Here is a 23,269-nt window from a genome sequence, read left to right as displayed (position 1 = left end):
TGATTGCACCACTTCTCATTGCGTCTGCAGAGTACTAGGGCTGTGCAGCAATATAAATATTGTGCGAGCATATTAAACAATGAGTCCATTGTGCAAAACTGATTGTATTGCACTTTTGTAACAAACCATAACCGTTCAGGGGTCATAGCAGAGTCAAAACGTACTGAAAAAAACTTTTCAAACTGCAAGAAAAAAAACCTTTAAAATGAACTCTGTTTTAAATTGACCCCACAAAATTCATTGTTTAGTCCCAGATATCAAGCATCATACAAAAGTAAAGTAAATTCAAATATTTTTTTTAAGCTAATGTCTACTTGTGCTTACCTGTATGGAACTTTTTTAGAGTAGATGCAGTGTAAACAGAAAGAACACTCAACATGCTTTTTGTCCTCTTCAGGTCTCATTAAATTGAGGCACAATTTGGTAAAGAGACTGACTTGAGTGGTGTTGCTTATAGGCCGTCTGCTTTAAATTAGAATAAAATGTGCTACATACAACAGCGTTTATAGAAAGTTAAATACTCCTCACTCTGCGCGAATGAGCAAGCATATAAACTCTGCCCCATAAAAAGGTTCCTGCTGCACTGGTCTAGATCCGGGAGGCCGCAGCTGCAGCTGTGTGTGCACACGGCCTTTTAAGCATAATGCTGTAAACTTCCACTTAGTGAAGCATGACAGTCAGAAAGTCAAACTAAAGCTTATATAAGGGTCGCACAAGCAGTTGGCAAGATACGCAAAGTACGAAAAAATTTAGACTTTAAGAGTTTCTTTTGTCATTCATAGTCTGCACAACTTTACCATTAAAACCAACTTCATTTTAAAAGCAACTTTCTAAGAAAACTTGAGAAAATCTGCACAGTAAAAACTGTATTTTATTGATAAAGGTCAAGGAGTCTTCCATCTTTAATGTCAGCTTTCATCTTTCACTTTGTTGTGGTCCAAAACACACACACACATACACCCTAACACTCACCTCTGGTGGCTTTCCCATCAGAACAACCTGTCAGAACACATTCCTTCCTGCTTGTTTGATGGCTAGCTCCAGCTAAGAGAGAGGAGCCACTTACATCTGCTCAAATCTGGTTAGTGGCAAAGATTAGAACTGGTTCAGAGAACTTAAAATCCTCTTTACAATTAAACTGGCAGACAGGAGCTGGCTGGCCTACATTTCCGCATGTAGGTATAATGCGGAAGACATGGGAGGAAGTGCAACACCGACGTAGTGAGCTGCTTTGTTTACTTTTAACAGCTGACGGACTTGAACTGTCAGCAGACTGTTTTCTGATTTGAAAGTTTTCTACATTAATCACCTAATATTCTTTGAAACAAATCATTATGATAACACACTTTAATCTCTGAGATTATCTGGATTAAAACAAGGTGAAGCATCACTATGAGACTTTTCAGACATGTTGGAACACAACAATGTATCTTGTATTTGCAGATGACGCAACAATGACAACTGCACCGCTGTGAAAGCTCTTGATAATGAAGTTTTCACTTCCTGCCTATGTTGCACATACCTGTTAACTGATCAGATACATACCAGCTGTGAGGGAAAGAAAAAAGAAAAACTTACCACTTTGTAGGGTTCAGGGAAGAGGGGGGAATTTGCTGGAAAGGCCTCTCCTCCTCCTCCTCCCTGTTGGATTTCTTGATTTCTCCTTTCTCTTTCTTTCATTCGGAGCACATTCCGGTCCTCACGGTTCATGTTGCTGTCAACACAAAGCAGAGCATCTAGTCAACATAAAAACATGCCACACCAGCTCACATGATCTTAAATGAACAATTTTAGGTCACACAGGAAACAGAAGTATGCCTAAAGCTCCCTGGTTGTTTTTTCCCCACAACATTTCATAAAATATTACCACATTTTTCAAGCTGCCATCATATACAGTATAACATCAAGAGAACACACTGAGACAATAACAGAGATGACCGGCGGAGAAAGTAGCCTCTAATAAGCTTAGGCTCATCACACAATTCAGTTTCCGACTTCTACTGTAAATAATCCTCTTGAACAGATGGTCAATGTCATTTCACACAACAACCAACAGCACTGATATAATATTGTAAGAACAATGTTTATTCTTCTCAAAAAATAGGCAAAGATTATTTTCACAATATTTGTCTTACTGTTTTTTTCTATCCTTCTGACAAAAAACAAACGAAAAAGTGCAATCAAAGATCAGTTTTCACTAAAGACAGTTTAAAAATATTTCTCTGCTCCTTGTTCTCTATTTGAAAATCAATGTTGATCCAACTAAGAAGCAAAAAAAAATAAAAAAATCAGGTTTTCAAGGCGTGGTGTAAATACCAAACGTCATACTTCAGCTGCCTTTGGTAGTTCTCAGAGAGAATTTTGACAAAACTATTTGCAAAGTAAACATAAGTAAAGAGATCTACAAAGAATCAAAAGGTAGAAAGGTGTGTTGGTCAAAACAAATTGATTTTGGCTTCACCAGTGACATTTTAAAACAAAATCCTGTACCAGAACAAGTGCTAGTCACTACTTAGACCACGTTCATTCATGAAATTGGATCCTGGATCTGGGAATGCCACTAAATCAAGTTTAGGTACATTCTTGTTCCACAATTTCATTTTCTTTTTTTTATTAAAATTTGAACACTCCAACCCTCAGAAACCATGCAATCTAATAATAACCTTATCTGCAGTTTGTACTTTAAGACACAAGCAACATTAAAACAACAATGAAAATATAAAACTACCAAAGTCTCATTAAACAGTTTCCTTTTACTGTAGCTTTTATGTTTTCAGTGAACACACATCCATAATGCACCACATTCGAGCCAGTTTTACAGCATGACAGTACAAACAGTTTATATTTACATATATGAAAACCTCTCATCTGATATTATGATCAATTCGATGAAAACATGTTTTTAGACAAAACATAAGCATTCCTTAATTCCAATCTGACATAGGACCAATGAGTATTTTCCCTTCTGTGCTCAATGTTTACCAGAAAGCAGCAGCAGAATTTTAAAAATGGGAACAAGCTCATTTCAGTTCAGCTGGTTACCTGCCACTTTAAACACACAGCCTCTAAATCCATCAGTGAAAACAATAACTTTACGCCTGGTGACGAAGTCTGACTGTACAGCAACCGCCCAGACTCCTCCTAGATTACTAATCACACTTCATACAGGTGCAACTACAAAGCATGATGTATAATCCAGCATTAAAATACAAGACTGGGGGAAGTGTCCATCTGAAATCATGAGCTTCCTGTAGGAAATGAGTCGTAGATGAAATGTGTCATCAGAACCAGCAACTAAAACCGAATCAGAACAGAGTTTAATGGCTCTGAACCACTTGTTCAGAGGCATTTCTAAAACTAACATGTTTTAATCAGTAAACATGTACAACATGCATCATCTCTGGACTTCATTTGATTTACAGCACAGCGATGAATTAGGACAGCACGAAAAAAGCAACAAAATAGTTTTCATGACAAACTTACTACAACTGGCCCGACCACTGATTACCACCTTCAGACATTGAGTGTCTACAACAGCTCACTGTGCGGATGATTTACTAAAGCCACATTTGAGTAAACTGTGCTTAATGATAGTTATTTGGTCTCCTTTACCTCACAACTCACAGAAACTAGCTTTCATTTGAGGGTCTTTCAAGCTATAAATGTTGCCTGTGGTTTAAGAAAAAGCATTGGAGAAATAATGCTCCAAACTTTTTGACTGCTCAGACGGAAACTGATACCAAGCTATGGTGTCTTTCGTGTACCAAAGTGATAGGGATTGAAAATGCAAATGAGCTCGTTGATGTTAGCAGGGAGTGGGTTTGCATGTGTGAATGATCCGCCATTACCACAATGTTAATCAAAGGCCCTCGGCAACCGGATCTTTTGTAAACAAAGCTCGCGTCCATTCAGACCACGAACTGACCTGATCTGTTGATGTTTGTGAGAAGGGGTGAAAGACTGTCGCACTGTGGTAGACCTCTACAGGAAATCGTCACACGCAAGGCTCAACTGACTGTTGCTGGTTTTAGCAAGCCGAAGCAGAGATGTGGAGAAACGCATGAAGCAGCAGTCGGTTTTAGTTTTGAGCACTTTCCAAACCAGAAAACAAAAATAGTGGAAAAAGAGAGAAGTCATCAGTGGAGAAAAATGAGTTTTAATGAAACTTAGGCTGAACAACAATGAGTAGTAAAGCGTACATTTTGGATAGATTCACGCTTAGTCAAGGATTTGCGCTGAGGACAAAGCAAGCAGAGCATTCCACCCTTTCACCACTTTGAAACTTTGTAGTTTTGGCCGCTACATGTCGGACTTTTTGGGGTACAAGATGGAGTCATTTGTCTCGGGACATTTTGTACAGACTAAGCCTCAACTCATAAAAAGTGGAGTCCGTTCCCTCTGGCAAATTCAACAGATGATAAAAAAAAAAACATTTTTGGTGTATCGTGGTTTTATGGATTAAATGAAAATGATCTATAAGCAGGAGGTAGTCCAGACTTTTTCTAGATTGATCTGGTGTCAAATGAATAACAGTCAACTGGCCCAAATGGGGATCAGAACTCAAATAACCAGATAAAGGGTGTGATATTAAGTCTTCAGAAAATATATAATTAAAACAGATATGTGAAATTTAAGCACTTTAATTCCCATTCAACATGGCAATAAACGGAATGGGAAGAAAGCTGTTTCAATCTACAAAAAGGCAACGATAACATAGTACCTAAATGATAGCGTTTCAGATTAGTTTCTATCGTAAACAAGTATTCGTTCATGACAATATAAAAAATTGTCATGAATAGACTATTATGCTAACCAGCTAAATTTTAAAAGAGGATATTATATAAAATCAACTTTTTGGAGCTCTTTATATCATGTTCTAATGTCATTCCCTTGTCAAAAATACACCTGGAGTGTTGCTTTGATTTTTTTAATGCATGTTTTAAAAAAAATCTCTAATGGCAATCATTCAGGGTACCTACACGTTTGCTCACAAAATGCCACCTATTTACCTTGAGGTCTGCTTTGAAGCTTCAGTCTCCAGCCCAGCTTACCCCTCCTCCACTCAACTCTACAGACTAGTGGCAGCATCAATTAGCAAACACCTGGAGGAACTGCATGTCTACTGAGCATATCATACAAAATGGTATCATGGAGGAGCACTGTTGCTATTATGTGCTGAAGGGGGAGTCTCAGAAAAAGTATGTGCTTCTTAAAGAGACACACACAATTGCAAAGTCAAATTTCTTTCAGATTGTTTTTGATATATACAGCATTTTTATTACAGAAAGTATCAGTTACTTGGTTGTGCCATAAAATGGCACTATGTGCCTAGAAAATACATAATAAAATGTAGAAAATACATAATAAAATCATTGATAAAATCATTGATTATCAAAGCAAATATAAAATGTCTTCCTGCCAGGTAAAAACTAATGTATGGTTGGTATGAAATGCTGCAAAAACAGCACCAGTTAGTGGCCTTAATAGGCTGGCTATGAAACAAGCAATATGTGAAAAGGTATCCCAAGACTAAAGGGGTGAAATGATCAGCATCCAAGTGCTACATGTGGCTTCAAAACAGCATGAATTGGTGAATTAACCTGGAGCCCTACAGAAAAAAAGCCTGTAATTTTGACATGATGAAACCTCAAATATATAAAAAATACTTATAAAACAAAACAAAAAAAACTCATAACCACTTTGAGGATTGGAGGATGTTGTTGCTAAACATAAAAGGTTAGAGGGGGCATTTTGAACTGACCTGGAGAAAAACAATTCTTGTAAGTGAAAGGTCATTTCTGATGTGTTTGTTTGCACTACACAATTTTTTACAACTTTCAACCTACTAAAATTACTACCTAACGGACCACAATATACAAAAGCAACTATGTACAAAGGTAACCGGAGTGGTAAGTTGAACAATCTACACACTATAAAAAAAAAGCTTATTAATAAAATGGACATCTGTTTAATGTGCTTCAGTCAACACTACATGAATGTAGAAGTTGTTTCCTGTCTTACTCATAATTCCTCAGAATTCACCATAGCATTTGCACATCCTTAATTTACTTTAATTTACAGTAATTGACAGATTAAAACTGTTCCTGTAAGTTGTGGTTAATCCACACAAGCTTACTATTTGTCATAAACCTCCAAAATGTACAATCTATGACTTGAATCACATGTTAGACACCATTTACCTCAATTCTACAAAGTTCCCCTCCAGAATATCTTTATAAGGTCTAACTTGTTTTGGAAACATCAATATCAAACAGATGGTAATTCTGATGTCACATAATTGCTCAAAGTTAGTCAGGTCAACTTTGACTTGCATATTTGGCCAAGCCCACATTTGAAGTCCAAGCCCTTCTACACTAAACTAACAAAAAAAAGTTAGGGTTTCTAGACTGCTGAAAAGTTTATTAAAATGCTCTCGTTGCTTTCTAACTCTCAGTTAAGTTTAAATACTATTATTATCCATGTGTAACTGTAGTGAAATCAACAGTCTGCCAAACTTAAAAGGTCAAAGTCTCCAGAGTTGAAAACTCCAGTTACGTTGTACCTAAATTAATCAGCTCAACTGTCTCTCTGCAACTCACAACATAACAGCCAGGCCTTGTGTTATATTCAAGAAAAAGGGAGAGCCGATGGTTATCTGATCACCATGAATACAGGACAGGGCCTATGTCACACAGTCATTATGCAAGCTCAAGCAAACAGAGAAAAGAAATCCAAGTTGGGCATTAAACATTGGAGGATTTTATTCTCGATGGACACGAGACAAAAAAAAAGAAGAAAAAGAAAAAAAAGAGCAACAAAGCAAGAACTTCTGTGTCTTACCCTGACTGAGAGGCCATGGCCTCAACCACTGAAACATTGGAAGAAGAAGGGTTCAAAGGATCTCCTAGGGATTCAGAAGTTCTCTCAACCTTGACCTGAGCACAGACCGCCTCCTCTGAAGCCCCTTTTCCAGTAAATGTTATCTTTTAGCGTCCAGCCGTAAGACTTCAACTCCAGTTTCTTTACTCGACTCGAAGGTACAGTGCATTTCCTTGGAGTGGAGACAAATCTGACTCAGAGAGGGGAGGGGACTGCCTGCTCTTGGTAGATACCAAGTCTGCAAACAGCGGGGGAGTCACATGCAAGGTAAAGTCTAGAGGCTGAGGCTGCTTTTGTTTCCGTTCTGTTGTTCTGATGTAAAAGCATGAATGGGGACCTGGAGAGCTGAATAGAGCCTGGGGGTGCAAATGTATGTGGAAGGCTGTTCTGAATAATCAGAATCAGCTTTATTGGCAAAGTTTGTGCACACAAACAAGGAATTTGACTTTGGTGCCACTTTGTCCAGACATTTTAATTGTAAATATATAAAATTAGTAGGAAGTTGAAGCTTTTAAAAAAAATAAATAAATAAATAAATAAAAATTTTTAAAAAGTACATGAGAACAAACAGTGGAAATGATTAACTGTCATTTCCACTGTTTAATTATCTGACAGATTCAGATAATTAAGAATATGCAATATCAGGAATGCTGGATGAACTGTTATTAAATATTAAATATCAGTCTGTTTTTAACTGGATGCGATTAAGTTATTAAAGAAAATGGTGAAAATACGCTGGAGTAAAATACATATTACAAAATAAAAATTAAGAAGGGTAAATCAAAGTATGAAAACATAACAATACAAGTCTGACAATAAATAATATTTCAAAAAAAACTAAAGGGGATCAATAAGAGAGAAATAAATCTCACCTCTCTCAGAGAGTGGCACTGTCCACCTCCTCCCATAAAAGGAGATGTTATTTTACACCACAGACCCTGTGTCTGCGTGATGTCACAGAACAGCCAATCAGAATCCATCTTTCAGTCTACAAACTCCCTCCCTCCTCCCCACTATGCCCCAGGCACAAGGCAAAGCACCCATGGAGTCTGTTAAAGAGACAGTGAACAGGTTTCTACCCTGCCGCTGCTCACTAACAAACATGACACATTTTCATCAGCTACGCACGCTGATGAAACAAGCGGACACATGTGGCATCACAGCATGTTGCAAGAATTTCCATCGAATACATGTTGTGAAAATATAAAACTACTTGTTCTATTCGTTGAATTCTGTTCAATGACAATAAATGCTATCTATCTATACTTAATCTTGCGTTATCTACATACAAGCTGGTTTTAAGATAAATCCTCTGTGAGGGGCATTTTTTGATTCTCTAAAGCCTTAAGTTCATTGATCAAGCTAGTACTTTTAAATCCAGTAGAAAATTAGTAGGAGAAACTCTAAATGACCCCATCAAAGTACCAGCAGTAAAAATTTTAAATGATCAGAGCTTTTACTTAGGGAATTGGGGAAAACTATTTTTCAGTACTTGATTTGCAGAACAATGAGAAACATTTTTTTATAGTAAAGACTTATTATTAACCAATTAAAAACTAATCCTCAGTAATAGTCCTGCAACATGGAGAGAACAACCATGTTTGGAGTCTGTTAGCCATGATTTCTGAAATTATCAGCTGGTGGCTGACAGCTTAAAAGATGGCAAATATTAATGGCTTGTTACAACCTGTTTCAACATGGTGAATCAGAATTGGAGTAGTCTCATTTAAAAACTATCACCTGCAGTACGTAGGGGTTCTTGAAACCTAAAAGAAATCCCACAGTTTAGACCAAAGACCAGATGAAGGAATATCACTGCTGCACTGCAGGTTTGGATGCAATTATTGAGCCCTCAGATTTTCCTCTCTGGTGATATCTGAACGTCATCATTTCTGCCATCACACTGGAAAGCCCCATCACTTATTAGTATTGCTTAATAAGTCTAAGAGAAATAATGAATCATGACAGGCCAATAAACACAGGATTCACAAAAGTTGTAACAATCCTACCTAACACACTAAAAGACTTCTTCAAAACTAGGGGTGCACTGATTGTAGTGTTTTGGCCAATCACAGACCTATAAAGAGCTTGATCTGCCAATTCCAATTTGGCCGATGCCAATTTGCTTTGTCTCAAAAGTTGCTAAATATAGAGACAAAGATGATGGATTGGCAACAGAGAGGTGACCATTATTAACCGCACACATGACCTGGTGGGGGATCCATCCGTCAGTCCTGCGTCACAGCAAAGCAACCTTTGCTTGATTTTCAGACCTTTGCAGACGTAAATAATATCAGAGAATAAGACTGGTTTCAAATTTAAGTATGGGCTGATTGCGCATTAACCAAAATTAAGGACATCGGCACCAATTTATCAGCACACATCTATTCAAAACAAATAATCCCCTTAAGTAAAGCACATCCAAATTTCTACTTATTGTTGAAGGTACCAATTCAAATCATCTGTCCTCATTGATCCCAGCAATATGCAAATCACTAAAAGCAACATAAGCCCAACTAAGAAGATCCTATTACAACAAGCAACAATTGCTCAGGTTTCACAGTATTCCACTCTTGAAAGCAAGATTTCCTCAGAAAACAATGCTTATTAACCGAAAGCTTTTTACCCTCAGCAGATCCAATCTATCTCTGGTACGCTTTACAGAATGAAAAAAGCTGACTCCAGAAATACTGTGGTGTAACACATTGAATGATGTATTGCACAAGTTACAAGTGTCTTTGAAACAGAGTCCACATGAATATTTATTAAAAGCATAATAAATGTTTACAAGGCTGAATTGTACCACTAAAAGTTTTACAGGTGGTTAAAAAAAGGAAAAATAAATGTTTTCACAGCTATGTTGACATAGCTACCAAAGAAACATCCAATGCACCTCAGTTGAAAAGTACGGGTAAGTAATGGGTACAGAGCTGCCCCCGGCGCTTTTGAAGTGAACCTGCTGACGGCAGGAATTCCAGAGAGGGCATCAATTCAGCTAAACCTTTCCTCTGTAAGCAGCTGTTTAGGGAGGAATCATGAGAGCTGTTGTTATAATCAAAGCAAAGTACAAAAAAAATTAGAAACTGTCCTGAAATAATGGTTTTCATGATGCGAAAATCTCAGTTGCAAATTGAAGAATTTTCATTTCTAGATAAACTACAGCTACCTTTAACTCATAGTTTGTGATCAATAATAGCCAGGGTTTACAAAATTCCTAGCAATAATTTTGATGCTCGGTTTGGCATTTGAACTGAACCTAGCTCAAGAATCTTTGGTCCGATTTAAAACATACAAGTAAAAGGATTTAAAGGTAAAAGGAAGAAAAAAGAAATGTGTTTTGACTGATTCTTCTTTACTGCTAGAAAGTCTAGAACCTATATGATCGACTAATTGGGGAAAAAAAGCTAAAGATGTGATAAGCATGCAAAGATCTAGCACTATATTCTTTTCATAAATTAAAATTTGTATCTATTAGTTAATGGAGCAAAATCAAAAGGTTGACAACCTTTTTCTCAAACTAAGTTTTAGTTTTTTATACTTGTACAATGATCAAATCAAATCCAGTTCTTTTTGAGACTCAGAATCTCTGAACTGTTTGAATCTTTTTCTCTCTTTTTAAAAGAAAAAAAAAGCTTTGTAAAATGTTCTCCACCTACAATGTCTTCCCTGACCAGTTAAATGCCTTCAGCAGACCCAAATCCTAAAAAAAGTTTACATACAGATTATTCTTTAATAGAGTCTTTGGAGCTTTTTTAATTTGATTAGGTAAGAGGATTATCCCAAATGTAAAAAGTGAAAACTAGGACTGAAACTGAATAAATAAACAGTCCATTTCCAGCAGCCTCTTACCCCGTCTTTTAGTTAGATAATGAATTGTTTATAGGGGAAAGGGAATTTTGATATTACCCTGAATTATGTTTGCTTTTAGCCCATCTCAATCAGCCAATGTTCCAACTCTGAACTCCAACACAGATAACACACTGTTCTGAGTATTTTCTGCCAAACTGCAACTGGAACATGATACACATCTTCCTGTTACCTTGCTGAAAGAATGCATCATTCAAACCAATCTACCGTACTTTTCAGAAACTTTTCAACATTTGTCCGAACCCTTGATTAAGTTTGGTCAGTTTTTAAAAGAAATTCCAAGATTCATCTTACTCCAAGAAAATAGGAATTCAAAACATCACGTTTGGATTGAATAGGTGTGAAAACAGCAGTTTTAAGGAAATTATACTATTATATTGTCATGCTGAGCACAAGACATGTTGAGAAAGGACTACAAAGGACTCAAAGTTGGTAATTTTCAGTATCTGCAAGGCATTTTAAACTGAAGTCAGAGAAGATCTGACAAATGAAAAAAAATCTGTATTTTCCATGTGTTGCTACATGTCTGCACTTCATTCAGAGCGTGGGAGAAAAAAATCAGAGCAAATAAGAAGACGGCTGATCCGAGTTCAGCTTCTGTCTCTCTGAGAGTGCTGGGTTAGAAAGCAAAATCTCAGTTAAATCAACAGTTTATAGGGATTACGCATGAAAACAAGTGTCACTATCTACAGCTAGTACTCCTAACTACAAAAACCAAACATTACTGCTACAACTACAGTTTTATAATATATGGAGACTTCAATAAACTACTTATGGAAACAATATAAGCCTGGAAGACTGGCAATAGACGTATAATTCTAAGTCACAGTATTTTGTTGACTTTATTAAAATGGTGAGAAAGGCTATTGAAAAGTTTCTCACGATCTGCCTAACTAGAAATCTGCCAATGCATACATTTAGTCAAAATACAAATACAATGTTAATAGAGAAGCTACAATATCAAAACCGAAATAGCACTGCCATATTTTAACACATGAACACAGCATTTGTTACCAACAGTGAAAACAGTTTAAAACAGCAAAAAGAGGAATCTTAATCTTAACACGAGGTTTGCAAAAACCAATGTCACATTGACCGCATAGAAACTTTTTTTTAATTTATTTTGTCCCATTTTTGCAATCCAGGTCTTTAAAATGATTTTTTTTTCTTTGGCTTGTTGAGAAATTGTATTTTCTACTTACACAGTTTTGTTTTTTTAAGGTAACACCTGTTCAGGAACAGCATAAAGTAGCTTTTAGATAACTCTTGCCGTTTACTTAATTGCTTATTACAGTGGTTCCCAAAGTGTGGGGCGCGTCCCCTAAAGGGGCCACAGTGCCATTGAAGGGGCGGCACGGGAAGCAGTATGAATGAATGGAAAAAAAACAAAACAGTTTCACAAAATTGTTTCACTGTAAAGATGGTTTGTAGTATGTTTTGTTGCAACCTGAAGTGTGAAAAACACTTCAGTGGAGTTTGAAAACAAAATATGTGTATAAGTTTATGTTTCGTTGAACGATGTGTGTGCCCAGTTGATTTTGTTTTTTCATTTTTGGGGGGCATTTTATTGTAATCCATAGGGGGACCCAGAAAATCTTTGGGAACCACTGGCTTATTAAGACATTCTGACCATGTGAAATGGACCTCATTATCACAGGAGAACAGGAGAACTAAGAAAGACATTTTCTTTTTCTCAGTAACAACAGGGTACTCGTCTATGCCTAATCAGCAGCTGCAGAAAGAATGACATGATAAAAATCAAACCCCAAAATTTAAATATATAACTTTGCAAAATAGCAACATAGCGCACATAAATTGTATCCATGAATTTGATCATTTCAGGCAAACGATTCTTTGTAGAACATCCTACTCTGACACTTTTACAGTTTGTTACACTGATCCATCTTTTTTTTTCTATTTCCCGCAAAGCACTTAACCTGCTTACAAAGGACATTGTGCTCAATGCATTCCATTAGTGTTTATGAGACATCTGACTCCCCCAAAGCAACACAAAGGGTGGTATTGTAATATTTTTGAGGCAAGAACAAAGTATTTCACAGTCCATGTCTGCGCCAGATCACAGAAAGCAGAACGGCCTTAATGAGTTTCACCTTCACAGCACTGCGTAGCCACATGAGAGCTAAACTCTCATCCTACAGAACAAAAGCAGAAGAACAGGTGCACGAGGTCAGGACACAGAGAGCTGCAGATTTTTCTGCTGTGTGAGCAAGAGCTCTGAGACTGAAAAAAATACACCTACTGATGCTGATAAGATTTGGACTAATTGAGTTGGCAGACTCTGGAAGAGCAACTCAAGCAACTTACCCATGTCAAGCTAAAGAAATAGTATCTGATTATAGATCTAAATACATAACCTTACCAACATTTAATTAAATTCTGACAGCCGATGCTTAAAAGTATCAGCTGTCTTTGCATTATGAAAACAATATGATTTTAACCTCTAAACTGAATCCAACTTTTAACAAAAAGGTAATCTATCCTGTCTTTTAGAAATCTGGCCTGAACCTGGCATCTCTTATTTCCAAAACATTCAGTCAGGAAAACTGCATTATAGTGTACACTAACTGCTTCAAAGCCAAGGAAAACACACACTCTGCGCCGTCTGGACTGCACGAACAAATCACTGAAACATCTTCACAGAGCATGTGCCCTTTGCCGTGGCAACAGGGGAAACAGCTTGACAGAAGCCCCCAGGCAAAATTTAAACAGGATGCGAATTCAGTGCGAGCCGTGTCACAGGGAGCACAGTTACACATTACTAATGTGTTGTTTGCTTTAGCTGCTTGTTTTTGTTAGTATCATTCAAATCATTTGGCGAAGTTAACATCTGGCATTAATCTTACTTTGCTTTTGCATCATTTGTCTTCAGTGCAAGCGCGAATATAAACTGTTACACCCAGGCTTCATAGAACTGCATGGAAAACTAACGTCTGTTAAACAATTGGCTATTTTTATTCAACAGCTTATCTGACTTTAAATTATATGCTAAATATTGTTGACATAGTTGTCAAAGATCCCATTTACAAATATTTTAACATGGCTCAATTAATCAGTGAATGAGCTTCAATTTAGTTTTCCAGTAGTATAAAACAAAGCAAACCTTCAAAGTTTGGCAAGAACATGTTGCTGCTCAACAAGTGTAATAAAATGTCATTGACCCGACAGGTGGATAGGTTTCTTTGCAAAATCATGGTGTTGAAAAACATGAAAGTGAAAGGAGAACTGTTGGTAATTTTTGCCTTCGTACAAACATGCAATAATAGGAAGTTTGAACACTGACAACAAGGAACATTTCTACCATCATAAACTGGGAATATAATCATTTCAGGTGGTATAAAATGGATTTAGAGAAAAACTGATCATACAGATTTAATTTCCCTCCACCAAAGATCTCACCTGCTAATTTTGAGAACTTTAATGTGTAAAATAGTAAATAATGTGCTCAATATTCTTTGATAGAGGTAGTAGTTTTAAATCTAGAAGAAAGTGAAAAAAAACAATATTTTTCCTTTCAAGCATGTGCCCCTTAAATGACTGTTTTTTAAAGTTCAGATTTTTTTTTCTTTAGTACTTGACCTACAGATTACAGATTAGATCAAATAAAAAAATGGCCAATTTTAATCTCTGGTTGATTATTCTTATTTTTAACAGTCAAATTTCTGAACAGGGTAATGTTTAATCCACTTAATAAGGCACCAGACTTAGACACAGGACTGTTTATCATCCAAACGGCTTATGTCTAAGCTCTGTCTTGATTAAATCTGTAAGGGTTCAAATCTACCTGCCATAACAGTCCCTGACCTTAAAATGACCCAACCAGGGAGGTGTCAACCAAAATCAACAGGTAAGGAACTTTTGCTCATGTGGCCTGTTCTTTTTAATATCCACCTATAAATGGTTATGTATTGAAGTCAATTGTGCTCGTTTTAAACATCTACATCATTACCTTTCTTATTAACGTCATTTCAAAACTTTACATCTTAAAGCACTTTACAAGTCAAATTTGTATCCAATTATTCAGAAATATATAATTACACTAATCAAACTTATGTCAATGTAATCCAGTTATATAGAGACACAAAGTCTAAATCCACTGGAATTATATTATATTACAGTGAAACTCAGCTGATTACATAATCTCAATTCTGGAGACTCTTTTCTCAGTCAATACAGATTTGCAGTGAAATTGATAAAATCCAGCTTTGGTGAACATTCAAAAAAATTGGCTGATTTCAATCTTTGGGTGATTGATTAAGGAAACTGTAGCCAAATGACAAAGGTTGCTTTGTCTAAGGAAACTCGGATGACTGCATCAAGTTACTGACTTATGTATTTAACTGGCAAAAGGGAACTTTAGATTTGTAGTGCATGCTTTGGCCCTTCCCCCAGTGCGTGGCTTAAAAATGCTTCCTAGAAACTGAAGTCAGCTTTCCTTCCAAAAACAACTTATACTTTTGCATGAGTATGAATTTTAATTGGCTGCACAAAGAACAACTGGTGAAACAAAACAAATCTGTGTAAAATAAACAACTTGCAAATTCCTCTTACCGACTTTGGGAGTATCCAGAGTACGGCTCTTATGTAATCTTGTACATTATACATACATCAACAGCGGATTCTGAGCTTAACTGTTAACAAAGTGACTTTAGCTCAAAGTGTATATTTATTTTATCAAGTAGTAAAAGGCATTGTTAATACAGAAAATATAAATGTGAGGTTTTTAGACTTAGATTATAGAAACAAAAACAACATAGCTTCCACCTTAATGTTTAACTCAGTTTGCCTCAACAAAATCTCCAAAACACGTACAAAAGTACTCTCTACAGTTTGGCTGTAAAATAAAGAAAGTTTCCCACGAACAGAAGTCAATAGAAGACCCAACTTCTAATCTAATTTAAGTTTAAAAAGAGGCTAACCTGCAGGACTACCTGCGTCTTTAAGCAGAACGTTTGCTAGCTAGCGGCGTTTAGCTGCTAAGCTAGCGGCTAGCCTGTTTAAAACATTTTATTTTTTACGGAAATTGAAGTTAACAATCGCTTCAAACGTAACACAATTACATAGCAGGGTTACTTGAGAAACGATAGCTTTCCCGACATTGACAATCCTTACCTCTAGTCTTCCTTTTAGGCCCAAACCATTCTAGCTGTTGGAAAGCTGTTTTCTCTTTGTCTTTTTCCACTTCCAGTTAGACGCAAAATGGACTCAGCTAAACAGCTAAATTATTGAAACCGAACGGACGGTTCCCATGGTTTTCTCAAACCGCAGCTGCACGTCAAATGGGAAACAAAACGGGATCATTTTTTCTGTCGTTCATGTTCTTATATCTAAATAAAAGTGACTGATAGCTAAGCAGCCAAGCAGGTACAACAGACAGGAGTGGATGGCAGCAGCCAGTGTTGCATTCACTATCCGTCAGAAATATGTCAAACACAACCATCCTTTGAAAAATATTGAATTGAGCTTAAACACCGTTGTTATTTAAATAAAATAATTTTTAAAAAAACAGGCACCTCAAGGGCAAAATTATAATAAAAAATAAATAAATCCAATCTTCAGAAGACAAAAAGTATTTAAAAGGCACGAAATCAAAAAATAAGAGAAATTGTCAAAAGATGAGAAAATGTATATAAGCTATAATATTGTACATGTGAAAAGGTTATTGAATTAATTTTTAAAGCATTTCCAAATAACGCTTTTAATATCTAAGGATTATGGAGTAGAGGTTTTTTTGTAATTTGTTTCCTTTAATTTACAATTATTTCTGCGCATTTTAATAAATCGTTGCCCGTTTTCCCTGTTTTTATGCCTAATACTGTGTTCAATGGCTACATTGAGTAAAAATTGCCTTATCTAATTGAGAGAATCAAATAAACCTGTTTTGTTTACACTGAGATCAAGGCCAGCTACTAGGGATAATTCCACTTGTACTTGAACGCAGCATTTTAGTGACGTATAGGTTGCCCATGTTTTGACGTACAGAAGGGAATCACGCACGTCTCATTATTCCCTGCTGGTCATTTGAGAGCTTATTTAACCATAAGGTGAATGGCCTATTCCGATTGTTACGCACTTTTGTCAAATAAATAAATAAAAATATAAATAAATAAATAAATAAATAAATAAATAAATAAATAAAAATGCGCTTCTATATGCATCATTCCGCTCTTCTTATAGTTATGTAATATGGATGTTGATTTTGCAAGAACCTGGTTAGTGTATGTTAGCTTTGTGGATAATTCTTAAGTATTTGAAAGCAGCAAAGCAACACCTATGAATACTTTTCACAAACCTGTAAATATCTCTTCCTCTGATTACGTAATTAGTACATTTTGATGACAAGAAATAAAACTACAGTCATATCAGTAGTTTTCGTTCATTCAAATCAGATTTGAGTTAATATAAAAATAACCATTCACATGGGAGTTTTATCTTTTAATCAGTGAACATTCCCCCAGGGTGGTGAGCAACCAAGAGGTTTTGTACTTTGCTAAGGGGTGTTTCAGCTCTGAATAGGGGACCAGTTCACTGGAGGTCATTCACTGCTGTTGACCTGTTGGCCCCAAAATGATTCTATAGCCTCAAAGGCTGACCTCCTCCACACCAAACACACTTTAAAGATTTCCCTGCAACATGAGACATAGCTTGTGACCAGACCAAATCAAGACAAAAAGGAATATATTTATATGCTTCATTTACATACCCAAAGGGCTTTCTGCTTCAGTTGGAAGAAAATATTTTAACATAAAAAAGAGCTGTCAATTACAGGTCCATGCTATATTCTTTGAACCTTTTCTCATTTTGCCTGGTCACAATCACAAGCTTCCATTGATTTTGTAGACATTTTATAAGATAGAATAATACAAAGTAGAGCATGATAATTGTCAATGCTATTGTTTTTTCTTAAGAAAAAATCTTACTTTAGATCTCTGGAGTATTTGGACTTGATAAAGCGCCATACAAGTATAAGCCAGTTTCTATTTTCAGAGTCTTATTTATAATAAATCATGTTATTTTCCCTCCAGTTCACAGTTAGACTGCATTTTGTTGGAGAAACCTGATACAATTTGTTGACTTTTGTGGTTATAATGTGAAAAAAAATTGAGAAGGTTAAAGGAGTAGGAGTACTTCTGCAAGACACCATTTGTAAGCACAAACAATAAGCCAAGTTTAATTATTAGTAAGAAAAAATATTTTTACAGTAGGAATACTTATTTTCTTCAGAGTACTTTATAATCTTAAAGTTTATTCAAACAGGTTGACAAGTTATACAGAACCTGCTCATCTGGAAACACTAAGAACAAAAATTCAAAAAATTAACTTGAATAATTGTGTGTTCCTCTTAACAGGTTTTGAAGTTTATTTTCTCGCTAGAAATACAAACATTAGAAAATGTCTCAGCTGCAGAAGTAACAGCAGAAAAGTGTTTAAAACTCAAGAGGAAACAAAGCTCAAGACTAGCCCACGATCCTTAGCACACCGCTGTAATTTCCAACCAGCTGTGATTTGCTTTTAGAAAAAGAACATTTATTTGAAACACTGAGTATTGTCAAGAAATCTCTCCTTAATTCCCAACATGTTTATTTCTTCTTTTTCTTCTTTTTTGGAGGTCCCTCATCTGAATCACTACTGCTTTCTGAGTCTGAGCTCTCTGATGAAGGGGATGAGGAGGAGGAGGAAGAGGAGGAGGAAGAACTGTCGCTGTCTGAAGAGGAGCTGGAAGAGTTGCTGCTGTCTGATGAGTCACTGGACGAGTCGTCTGAGTCGTTGCTGCTGTCGTCGCTCAAGTCTTTTGCCCTGAGAGCAAGAAGCAGAGCGCAGCGTGAGAAGGAAATGTAACTGTACCTGTTACATTTGCCGGAATGTTCCATTCACTCTTATCACTCTGGTATTAAATTAAAAAGGGCTGGACAGAGGTGACAAAGTTTAACCTTTCTAAATGTTACAGTTCTTCTTACAAATTTGTAGTTGACAACCAGTACTCTACAATCACTTTAAAAATATAAAACAAAAACAGTTATATGTGTTCTGTCTTTAGTAAATAATCTAATCTATGCAACTCTGATTTATTTCAGCTATTTTGATGGTCATATGTGTGTTTTGATGATGAACAGACTGCTGACAACAGTCTATGTCAGAGAAATAAAAGCAGAACCAGTCGTTCTACACAGAAATGTGTTGCTTCTTTCCAGTAACCACATAAGAAAATTATTTTACAGCTTTCTCAAACTATATGTTATGACTCTTGTGTTTGGAGACACAACGAACAGCAAGAGCAAAGAAAAAACAAAATAGATCACTGAGGAAAAACTTTCAAAGACATAATCAATAAAGTGAAGAAAGCGGTATTTGCTCTGCATTTAGAAATGTTGAACAGTGCGATATTCTGCAAATGTTGAATAGGTATTTTTAAGCAGTTGTTTTGGGCTGTAGGTCTGCATAAAAAACTTTTCATCAAAGAGGTCAAAGGTCACATGTGGGGTACCCCAAGGTTCAATCCTAGGACCCCTTTTATTCAATATTTATATGCTCCCACTAGCTCAGGTTATAACAGGAAATAATATTAGCTACCATAACTATGCAGATGACACACAGCTCTACATTACGATGTCACCAGGTGACTCAGAGCCCATCCAATCACTGAACAGATGCTTAGAACAGATAAATGTGTGGATGTGCCAAAACTTTCTCCAGCTGAACAGAAACAAAACTGAAGTTATTATTTTTGGACCTAAAGAGGAACGATCTAGAGTCAATGCACAACTTCAGTTATTACAACTGAAAACTAGCGATCAGGCCCGAAACCTGGGAGTAGTGATGGACTCTGACCTGAACCTCCAGAGCCACATAAAGACAGTTACAAAGTCGGCCTTCTATCACCTGAAGAACATTTCCAGGATTAAAGGACTAATGTCTCAGCCAGATCTAGAGAAACTCATCCCTGCGTTCATCTTCAGTCGTATTGATTATTGCAACAGCGTCTTCACAGGTCTGTCCAACAAATCAATCAAACAGCTGCAGCTGATCCAGAATGCTGCTGCTGGCGTTCTCACTAAAACCAGGAAGATAGAGCACATAACACCAGTTTTAAAGTCCCTCCACTGGCTCCCTGTAGCTCAAAGAATAGACTTTAAAATACTGTTGTTAGTTTATAAATCACTGAACGGCTTAGCACCACAACACATTAAAGATCTGCTGTTATTGTATCAACCTTCCAGACCTCTCAGGTCTTCTGGTTCTGGTCTGCTCTGCATCCCCAGAACCAGAACCAAACGAGGAGAAGCAGCTTTCAGCATCTATGCACCACAAATCTGGAACAAACTTCCAGAAAACTGTAAAACAGCTGAAACACTGACTTTTTTTAAATCTCAACTAAAAACCCACCTGTTTAGAATTGTATTTGAAATGTAATCAATTACAAATTTATTGATGTAACTTGACTTAATGATTGATTCTATATTGCATTGTGATTCTGTGTTTGTTATGATGTAAAGCACTTTGAAATGCCTTGCTGCTGAAATGTGCTATACAAATAAAATTTGATTGATTGATTGATAAAGCATAACATGTTCAAAATACAGAATGCACAAACGCTGGAGAGGAAATTACAGCATGTTTCATTTAAGTAGCCCAGTTTAATTGTTCTACTTCTTAATATGCAATAATAGCATAACAATTTTCAACTAATTTGAAATTATGTGTAAATGAGCTAAAGAAAAAAAAACAGAACATAGAAATAATGTAAACCCTTAAAAAATTATATATATATATCATTGTTTGCTTTATCCATCTATTAAATAGCAAGATTGCAAACACTGGAGGGCGCTGTTGAGTCATAATTTTTTAGACAATTAATTTGATTTCAATTTAAGGTTATAAGCAAGGGTACATATTTCAATAGAATAAAGCAAGTGTAAATTTTAAATTAGTTTAAGATTTGTTTGTTTTATTTGCTCAAATTAACCTGTCAGCTGATGAACATGAGCATTCACATATTTTATCATAGAAAGATGAAGCAATAATTACAAATGGGACATCGCTGATGTACGTAGAGGTGCAGTGGGTTTCTCCATATACGAAGGCTTTAGTGCTCTACACAGCAGTCCTGGGGTTCAATCCCTGACCTTTAAACCTTTGATGGATGCCTCTCCCCCCCTTCTTTCTCTGCTCATTTCCTGTATGATTACTGTACATAAATGACACAAGTGCCACTAAAATATTTCACCATAAAAAATAACTAAAAAAACAGTTACAAATTTACTCCTCCCTCTTTTTTTAGACCTGGCCATTTGGACCTGAAGTATTTCTTTTGCATGCAAATTGAGGTGTCTGCATCTGCCTTATGTTTGTCTGCAACATAAATTATTTAAGGAAATAAATAAAAATGAAATCCATGAGTACGTATGCTTTTTCAAACACCTAAGAGGCTTAAATTTAATTAAGTTAAAATAAAGAAAAAAATAGACTTACTTCTTTTTGATTTTCTTTTCAATTGAGCTTTCTCCTCCTGGTCTGCTAACAGGAAAAATGACAATGAATGCATTAAAATTATATTGGTTTGTGCCTGTATCATTTTATAAAACATTTGAATTGGAATTTAAACAGAAACAATGAATGGCAATCAAATCCAAATATTAAAAGCTTACACTGGTCTAAAATAAACACTGACATTTGCTGGATAGTATATACTTTTATTGAATTATCACAGGGAATGATCACTGCAAAGTTCTGCAGTCAGGCTTTTAGTGCACAAGTGGATGCACAAAGGAAGAATATCTCATAGCATAAAGGGATGAAGAGCCCTTACCCTGTGACACTGAGAGGTTTATTTTCATTTTCCTTCAGCTTCTTCTTCATCTCAACTGTTCTTGATGGTCTGTGCAAATATTTTCGTTTCCCGGTGCACTCATATGTCCAGTGTCCCATCTCCAAGCACTTCTGGCATCGCACATGTTGTTTGTTTGCCTCCCTGTAGACAGAGGGGAAAAAAAAGACAAATATTATTTAAATAAGACAGTAAGTGACTAGAACATTTGCATTCTTGTAATTTAAGTTAGTAATTTTTATGATATATATTTTTTTATTTTTATAGAAACATTTATTTATGTTTTAGAAACTGTTTTTATCCAAGAGCAATCATGGCTAAATTCATAATAAAATCCTGCAACCTTCCCCCGTGTGCATCATCTTATTTGTATCAGTGGCCTTTTTGTATAATCTGTACCATTTATATTTTTATTCTGGTCTTTTTAACTTCTATACCACACACTGACTAAACTGCACCCTAGTAATTTAATTGTTCTTTTGTAAAACAGGACTAAAGATTTTTACCTGATTGTCTGACTGATATTGGAAAGAGGAATGAAGTCTGTAGATCGTCATGTTTTAAATACAATTTTTTCCCCCCACATAAATGTACTGGTTTGGAAAACTATAAAATAAAATTCCATGAAAAATATTTCTTCGTCACAGTTACTACATGCTACTCCCGATACAACTTCCACATCTGACCTATTAGACTAAGTAAACACCTCAGCACAAACAATAGACCAATGGAAAATAAAAAAAGATCTTGTAAAAAGAAGCAGCGAAGGATCTGAGCTCCCCGTTTTCCCTGCTCCAGTCAGTATTGACTTTCTGCGTGTAAGATGGCGTTTAACGGCCTAAATTTTGTTGGTGTTAAAAAACATAAAGCTAAGCTCACAAACTGTACAACAATTTCATTATCACTTCCAAATATACAGGATATACTTACGCTTGTCTCCTCGCAATTATTCTGTGCATGGGAGTCGCCATGTTGCCAGGTTTAGCTTCTTCTTCGTTTCTACCGTTAAAGTCTAGAACAGCAACAGCGCCTACTGGAGTCGCACCATCACCATGACGTCTTCTTCTTCTTCTTCTTCTTCTTCTTCTTCTTCTTCTTCTTCTTCTTCTTCTTGTTCTTCTTCTTGTATTTTTTATTAGCAGTTGCCAAAAAAAATGTTAAAGGCGGTATTACTGCCACCTACTGATATGGAACATGGCTCAAAATGTCTTCATATACGTATATTGAAGTCATCTATTTTCCAAAAAATGTTTTTAAAATACAAGTGCTTTTTGTGTCTGAATTTCTCTGTAATATACTTAACAAATGAAATATTTATTTATTTTTTCTAAATTTGTCCAATCTTAATATCCTTTTTATTTCATATCTTCTAAATTTGCTACAATGTCTAATTTTCTCCACAAAGTTGACATTTTCCTGTGTTATGTTGCTGTATTTTGAATAATGAGCTGTTAGTCCTGTTGTTGCCGTTTTTGCTTCTCTGTCTGCTGTTTTGTTTGCCTTAATCCAAATATGTGTTGGAACTTAAATAAATATCACATCATTTGTAACCTAAATAATGATTATTATATTTCTAATAAAATATCTAGTTTATTATTTGAATGACTATATTTTACACTGGCTAGTGCTGAATTGGACTCTGAACAAATGATTGTTTTTAAGATCTTATTTCTTCTATCC

At 35.9% G+C, this 23,269-nt stretch overlaps 2 protein-coding genes across 5 annotated transcripts in view; both read right to left on the bottom strand.

The window, feature by feature from the left end:
• aff4 (AF4/FMR2 family member 4) overlaps nucleotides 1-16,148 on the bottom strand; it is a 32,150-nt gene extending 16,002 nt beyond the window's left edge. For 2 of the 3 annotated variants that reach the window (XM_023342865.1, XM_023342868.1), the window contains exons 1-2: nucleotides 6,841-7,063; nucleotides 1,579-1,714 (exon numbers count right to left, since the gene is read on the bottom strand). In XM_023342865.1, the coding sequence (XP_023198633.1) occupies nucleotides 1,579-1,714; nucleotides 6,841-6,857 (153 nt within the window). In that variant the 5' untranslated portion in view covers nucleotides 6,858-7,063. Of the gene's footprint in view, nucleotides 1-1,578; nucleotides 1,715-6,840; nucleotides 7,064-15,876 lie in introns of those variants that run through there. The other variant, XM_023342866.1, reaches the window with a different exon arrangement.
• Nucleotides 16,149-17,990: 1,842 nt separating this feature from the next.
• zcchc10 (zinc finger CCHC-type containing 10) lies at nucleotides 17,991-22,667 on the bottom strand. Of its 2 annotated transcripts, none has more exons than XM_005805451.3 (4): nucleotides 22,520-22,667; nucleotides 21,572-21,733; nucleotides 21,235-21,279; nucleotides 17,991-18,561 (listed from the first exon to the last, which is right to left on the bottom strand). In XM_005805451.3, the coding sequence occupies exons 1-4, from the start codon at nucleotides 22,558-22,560 to the stop codon at nucleotides 18,345-18,347; spliced, it is 465 nt and encodes a 154-aa protein (XP_005805508.1). In that variant the 5' UTR covers nucleotides 22,561-22,667; the 3' UTR covers nucleotides 17,991-18,344. The 2 variants fall into 2 exon arrangements, with proteins under 2 accessions (XP_005805508.1, XP_023198637.1); XM_023342869.1 differs by having other exon boundaries at nucleotides 21,235-21,276.
• Nucleotides 22,668-23,269: the final 602 nt, after the last annotated feature.

This window comes from Xiphophorus maculatus, chromosome 11 (assembly GCF_002775205.1).
Source record: "Xiphophorus maculatus strain JP 163 A chromosome 11, X_maculatus-5.0-male, whole genome shotgun sequence".
Classification (NCBI taxonomy): Eukaryota; Metazoa; Chordata; class Actinopteri; order Cyprinodontiformes; family Poeciliidae; genus Xiphophorus; species Xiphophorus maculatus.
The sequence above is the reverse complement of the archived record's forward strand: the minus strand, read 5'-3'. Positions and strand labels throughout refer to the sequence as shown.